Source organism: Antennarius striatus, chromosome 3 (assembly GCF_040054535.1).
Source record: "Antennarius striatus isolate MH-2024 chromosome 3, ASM4005453v1, whole genome shotgun sequence".
NCBI classification, from domain to species: Eukaryota; Metazoa; Chordata; class Actinopteri; order Lophiiformes; family Antennariidae; genus Antennarius; species Antennarius striatus.
In genome coordinates, this window is record NC_090778.1 from 17540002 (window position 1) to 17547141 (window position 7140).

At 39.9% G+C, this 7140-nt stretch overlaps 1 protein-coding gene across 1 annotated transcript; it reads left to right on the plus strand.

Moving 5' to 3' along the window:
- Nucleotides 1–1829: 1829 nt before the first annotated feature.
- foxb2 (forkhead box B2) lies at nucleotides 1830–2789 on the plus strand. Its single transcript, XM_068311635.1, has one exon. The coding sequence runs from the start codon at nucleotides 1830–1832 to the stop codon at nucleotides 2787–2789; it is 960 nt and encodes a 319-aa protein (XP_068167736.1).
- Nucleotides 2790–7140: the final 4351 nt, after the last annotated feature.

The following is a 7140-nucleotide window of genomic DNA, read 5'->3' on the forward strand; positions in this document are numbered from 1 at the left end:
AGCCACAGTGTCTATTTAACGGCCCCCTTTGCGAAAACAGATTTAATATTGATCTTTCCCGGGCGTTTAAAGAGGATGCTTTTTACCCGCGTTGGCCTCTGAGGGCCTTGGAGTTTCAAAACTAATTTTTCAGGTGCCAAGAAAACACAAAACATAAACTGAATGCCCAATATCTTTATTCAGCTCCCTGTAACATACAGCTGTTCACAATTTTTCAAGCAAAGTGGCACTATAATGATATTTATAGCAATTGCATGATGTCTTTAAAATATGCTCTCCGTCGACACAATTGACCTTTTGAGTGGGCTTGAAGGACCAAGACATAATGGTAAAGATACAGCTAATTAATTGACATGATTGTGAATATTCATACCTAATACAGCAAGCTTGCCCTTAATTACATTGTTGGACTTCTCTCCTAGGAGGCTAAATCACAGAAGACTTAATTATTGTAATGTATTCTCGGGGCCCATTGGGGCACCGCTGAAGACAGGAGCCGTCAAGGACCCAGTCATGACACCTGGCTGGAGAAAAAAAAAAAAAAAACTAACAGAGTCGGAGCGTCTGTTGTTCTCTGCTGTACAGAATTCAGAGCAGGGAATGAAGTTTGTTTACATCCTTGTAGGATTCACCGGAGAGTGTTTGAACAGACAGACAGCCGCCGGACTCCCCTCTCAGCAATTAATCAACAACAGCCCCCCCCACCCCCTTTTGTGTTACTGTGTGTGCGTGCTGGTATAATTGAGAGCAGAAGAGTAGCGCAGTGTTGATTGTGCGCAAAGGAAGACATGATTTATTGTGTGCAAAGTCTTAAAGTGCAGCCGGAGCACTTTACAGGTAGTATTCATAAATTCCATTCTTATTTCTTCAAGTGAAGTCTGTTGGTAATTCAGCGTCTGCATTTTGGTTCACTGATGTTATCTCAGCACGAGGCATCAACAAACATCTTAATATTTAAATTATAGAATATACTGTCGGAAACATATGCAAAGCAATAACATCTAAAGTGTGAAACTTTTTTTTTTTTTTAGAAGGGTCAAAGGTCAGGAGCATCTTTAGAGGAGCTGTTACTGAGCTGATGGGAATTTAGTGATCAGCTGCAAGATATTTAGAACAACGGTCTATTAAAATAAAGTTTGGTTTCTAACATAAATCATTTATTTATTTTATGTCTATGTGTTCTTTAAGCAAGACTCTGATTGGCAAGCCTGTGTAAAAGCACCACCCACTACTTATTTCTTTTTATGAAATTCTCCCCCACACAATCTTTACCCTCTCTCTCTCTCTCCCTCTCTCTCACACACACTAACACAACCCTCTGCTCTCTCCCCTGACGTGTCCCCAAGTGTCTGGATAATAGATTGTAATAGAGCCAGCAAACCTGCGGGGGTCTTTCAAAAACGACACTCGGCTAGTGGGGCCATCGCACAAGAGAGGAGGACGCGCTACACAGAGACAGCGACGCAAACTGGCTCTTCACATCCTTCAACCACCGCGGAAACAGGAGAAACCTGACAACTTCCCAACTTTTACGCATAGACACGTTTTGTTTTGTTTTTACGCGAAACAAGAGCATGATTTGACAGATACAAGTCTTCATTAAAAAAAAAAAACTATTTGGATGCACGAACTTTTCTAGGATCCTCCTGCAGCGGGCCCTCAGGCTACACTGATTTAATTGGCGCAACAGAAATTGGTCAAACTCTTAATATGATGGCTCAGAACTTTGGAACAGCAGGTGACTAATACGGAAAGACCGTCAGGTTTGCTCCTTGAGAACAGAACGTTTTTATTTAACTATTCACAGTCCAAGAAAACAGCAGCCAATCATGCCTCGTCCCGGGAAGAACTCTTACAGTGACCAGAAGCCCCCCTACTCCTACATATCACTGACAGCGATGGCCATCCAGAACTCCAATGAGAAGATGCTGCCTCTGAGTGACATTTACAAGTTTATCATGGACCGCTTTCCATATTATCGAGAGAACACTCAGCGATGGCAAAATTCCCTGCGACACAATCTCTCTTTCAATGACTGCTTCATCAAGATTCCCAGGCGGCCCGATCAGCCAGGGAAGGGCAGCTTCTGGGCTCTCCACCCGGACTGCGGGGACATGTTTGAGAACGGCAGCTTTCTTAGAAGACGGAAACGCTTCAAAGTGTTGCGTGCTGAACACATGGCCTGTAAGAGCTCTCCGATGATGCATTACTTTCACCATCACCATCACCACCCCGGCAGCAAGATGGGCACGGCGTCCGGTCACCACGATCACCCGGCCGGCCCGGCGAGCACCGCGGGTCGGATCCCTAATTTCCAAGGTTACGGAGGGATCACATGCGCGCAGCCCAGCGGGTTTAAACACCCGTTTGCCATCGAGAACATCATAGGACGGGACTACAAGGGCGTAATGGCCAGCGGGCTTCCTCTCACCTCCGTCATGCATCACCTGGGTTACCCAGTGCCCGCGCAACTCAGCAGCATGGTTAACTCCATGTGGCCCCACGTCGGGATGCTGTCGGAGTCCATGGGGGGCATGTCCATGCCCGCGTCATCCGAGTACGCACCGTTCAGCATGCCGGCGAAGGGCCTTTACCACAACGCCAGCGGGCAAACGATGCCCGCCGTGCCCGTGCCCATCAAACCCACCCCGTCCCTCGGTCCCGTTCCCGGTTTGACGGGACTGCAGTCCGGCCCGACCCAACTCTGTTCACCGGCGTCACTGATGGAGAAAGGCGATCTGCTGGAAGGGAAAGGCAACCCGCTACACCCGGCTCTGCTGCTGTCCTAACCCGGTAAATAACGGGGCATGTCTGAGAAGTAGCGCAAACAAGGAGGCTCTTTTGTTGCATTTGTAAGGTCGATATGCTCATCAGCAAGGAAATAGTTTAAGGTAAATGCAGCTGTAAGTGGGGGGGGGGGGGGTAAGTTTAATTTCGTGCTGTGTGATGAATTTTTTTATTTATAACCATGTTGACTGAAATCGTACATTTATTTGCACAATTTGGGAGGGCATTCACCGCATACTGTAATGTTGCATTGACAAATACAATCAGACCAGAGGAGACGCTAAACCCAAAGAAAGTCATGATTTAAGAGAAAACGATTATTTCCAAATGCAAACAAACTCTGTTTCTGTTTTTTTTTCTTTTCTTATTGTATTTCATTTTGAGCTGTGATTGGCCTTATGGTTGGGCCTTCAAGTTATTTAAGTGGGCCTGTTGCACTTTTTTTGTGTTACTTAGCTGTGTATTGTAAAAAGTTATGCTTGCATTATAGCACTATTTATCTGAGGATATTTATAAAGAACTTAAAACACGAACTTGTTGTGGTAGTTATTTGCTCCTTTTGATTTCCATGTGGAGGACCACCCTCTGCACTCCACAACACAAAGGAAAAAAAAAGGAATTTCCTTGCATCCTACATTATTTATTTCATATTATAGTGATGTTGTTAACGCTCAGGTTGTGGTTAACCCTGTCTTGTTCTAGTAGAAGCCCTTCTTAATTCAGTAATTTGTTTAAGTCTATTTAACGTTTATTTTGATTAAAACTGTAACGAACACATATTAACAATGATGATTCTGAAAAAAAATTAAATCATAAAATCAAATCCTTATATCATCCAAATACGTTGTCTGTACTCTAAATTCAAGATCCTCACACCTAATTCCAGCTGATTCTGGGCATGATTAATATTTCATATTAATACATGTAGCAGGAAGATAAAGCACATTTTCTTCAATTGTATTAAAGAAGCTTTGTCAAACTTTTTACTCAAGACAAACTTCTCAGACAGATGTTTGGATTGAGATCATGCTACCTACTCCAAAAAAATTCAGTGCACAACTACATGGATATATGTATTGGCATAGCCCTGTGATTACATCTGGAATAGACTGGAATATGCTTCGTGCAGTGTCTAGGAGAGGTGAGTCTGATCATCATAAGATGGTCAGACACAGCCCTTCTGGCTTCCCCATCCTCTCAACTTCAAAAGCAGACAGGGTGATCGGATCAAGTTTTGCTCTTTTGTTTCCTTTTTTTAAACACAGCTTTGAAGCTTTGCCTCTCCAGCGACACAAAGCATCTATTTCAGACCACTGAAAATGACTTATATTAAACCTCCTGCGCCCTATTTAGCATCCCAAAGGCTCCTACAGCCGACGGGATTGTCATCCCGGCCTCTGAACAAATAATTGAGATGCTCCAGCTGAGGAGAGGCGTGGGAGTGAAGACTGAAAAGATATTTGAGGGTCATTGCTGACAAGCAGAACGCACAGTGATAACCTATAGTATTACTATTTATTGATTTATTGTTCTTTCTGCATTCTTTTCTCTTTTTCAAGACAATTCAGCCGATGTTTTTTGCTGGGTTGCTCCTTTGTGCCTTCATTGCCCTATAATTTCCACAGGTAATCTCTTTCTACCTATTACAATCTCTCTTGTATGCAAACATGCACACACACTTTCACCACAGAGAGGCTGTGATTCCTAGTTAAAGGGAAGTGTAATGTCATTAGCTTGACGTAAGTGTCTGAAAATTCTGTGCCTCTGCATGTGTGTGTGTGTGTGTGTGTGTGTGTGTGTGTTCTACTTTAATTCCCTGATCAGCAGGCCTCAGTGTCTTTAATAGTCCTCACTGCATTAGTGTGTAATTAAATACCACTAATTAACACAATAAGAGGAGTAATAATGCTGCCATTATGCTCCACGATGCTCTGTCCTCCTAACACTAGTTAGATGGCACTGGAATTAGAATTGAACACGAGGTCTCCAAATATGGTAAAGTTTTTAAACACACTTATGGGATATACTATACTTGCACTACTTATGTTTCTAAGTGTCACCACTCTGCTGGTTATGCTAAGAAATTTAACAGCACTTGTTAAATCGTGTGCACCCAGAGCAAACATGTTGGTGTGGAGTTTCATTTTCCATTAATCTTGTATCTGGTTTTGAGGTACTGTAGAGTCTCAATACAAACATATTAATAAAAGAAAATCCTACGTGATCTTTTACCCATACATGCACAGTATACAAAAACTGCAATAACTCAGTTACTATTATTAATGATGAATTAAAAAAAAAATCTTTCTTCAGAATATTAAAGCCAGCTCTTAGTAAAACTTACCTTGAGTTCAGTTGGATTTGATTTAGTGGACTTGAACTCCTAAATGAAAAATAAAGAACAAGAGTCGTAAGTGACTGGGGACTTTGTTGTGTAGTACTTGGGTTAAGGATGAGGTTTAATTTGAAATTACACAATAATTAGAAAATAGAATCCATTTCGGGTGATTTAATAAATAATTAGCCAAACATTTGTTCTGTAACAACTAAATCCTGCCAACTTTTTAAAAAAACTAACATCTCACGTAAACTATGTTAATTTTTTTTTTTTCAATTACACTGCCTTACAATGAGTCAAAGGCAAAGACAGTTACTAAGCATACAAATACAATCTCATTTTTGAAAACTGTAATGATTATGACAATGAATAAGTTGAAATGAATGTTTTGGGACCCTTTGGAAGGTTTAGAAGAGTAGACAACGATAAACAACAGAAATTTAACATTACCGTACGAAAACCTGCAACACTGATAAAATTGTGTGAGACATTGATATGAGAGAATTAATGAAAAACTGTTCCTCATGTCCAATATGAGTTTGAAATGAAAATAGGAGTCTTGTGAATTCATAAATAAATTATTGAGGTCAGAGGTGTTTCACTGTCATCTCTCATGTTAGGGTCATGAATAGACGATGATGCATTAGTGGTAATTACCCCACACTTCACAGGGGCCAGGGTGGCAAATTCTACATGCGTTTTTCTTAATGACCAGCAAGAGCAGGCGATCATAATGAGCAGCTTAACTGACTGATCTGATCTGTCTTTCACACTAACTCAGGCACATTCCCAAATGTGAACATGACGAACCTTAAATATTATTCTTTGTTCCAGAGAGCAGTCTTTTGTTCAGCATTGGCAACATCAGATAACATAAATTTGTTCTAATTTCTTTAAATCTATAATTGCCATACAGGGATTCCTTGTTCAATCACAGCTGGAGTAATAATTAAAACTATTAGTGCAGACATTTTTACAATAAATTGAGGCGTGAATCTACATTACACAGACTATTACATCTGATAAACAGTTTAACAGAGAGCAGAAATCTGTCTATGACATGTGTACCGTAAACCCCATATTATTATGCCTTATGGTTTATAATTAAGCAGAATTAAAATACAGCTAGTAAGCGCATTAGAATAACTAACACTAGACAATGAATGAAAACTTCAAAATAATCAGGAAGAAAAAAAAAGAAAAGAATTTAAAATAGGTGAGAATAAAACAGACAAAAATGAAGTCAGAAAGAAAAAAAATTATAGGGAGTGAGATAACTAGAGAAGGTCATTATGGCTTCATGGCCTCTTACAGTACAAATGAATCTCCAATATTCTTAAGAGGTTTCTTCATGCCTCAATTTAACATAGATTGTAAAATGAATGCTGCCCTCCTGATGAACTCTTGAGAAGGTCGGCACGAGGACCTTGAAACAAACAGACTTCACTAAATCGAACTGAAATAAAATATTATAAAAATTACACAATGTATACGTTTCTGTCACATTTTCATGGGCTTTCTGCTTAAATTATTATTAATAAAGATTATTAAAAAATGAAGATACATGTCAAAACATGCTTAACAATTGTAATGGGTGAAGGATATGAAGTGTAAAGGACACCTCAGCAAGTAGACTGGAGGGACCAACTTTCTGAGAAAAGCCACAACCTTCCCCATTTTTTGAGTACATTGAAGATCGATACATTGGTTTAAATTTTGTGATCAGAATATTTCTTTATTTCTTTCAAATTTTGCAATGCCTCTATATTTTATGGAGGTTACACAATCAATTGGTTAAGATAAAATACATTTAAAGCAATAAGTAATTCTGACAATTGAGGTATTCAAAAAAAGTACGTTTAAAGGATATATTCAGTAAAACTAGAGTGGACAGTGTGCATAATCCTCTGCCAAAATTGCGCCTTCTTTAAATGTATCTTTAGCTTTACCTAACCCATTCCACACTATTCCTCATAGTTTTGAAGAAATCTGTTCAGTAGCTCTTGCCTATTTAT

Coding starts and splice junctions, on each gene's coding strand:
- foxb2 (XM_068311635.1), top strand. CDS start 1,830: ATGCCTCGTCCCGGGAAGAACTCTTACAGTGACCAGAAGCCCCCCTAC.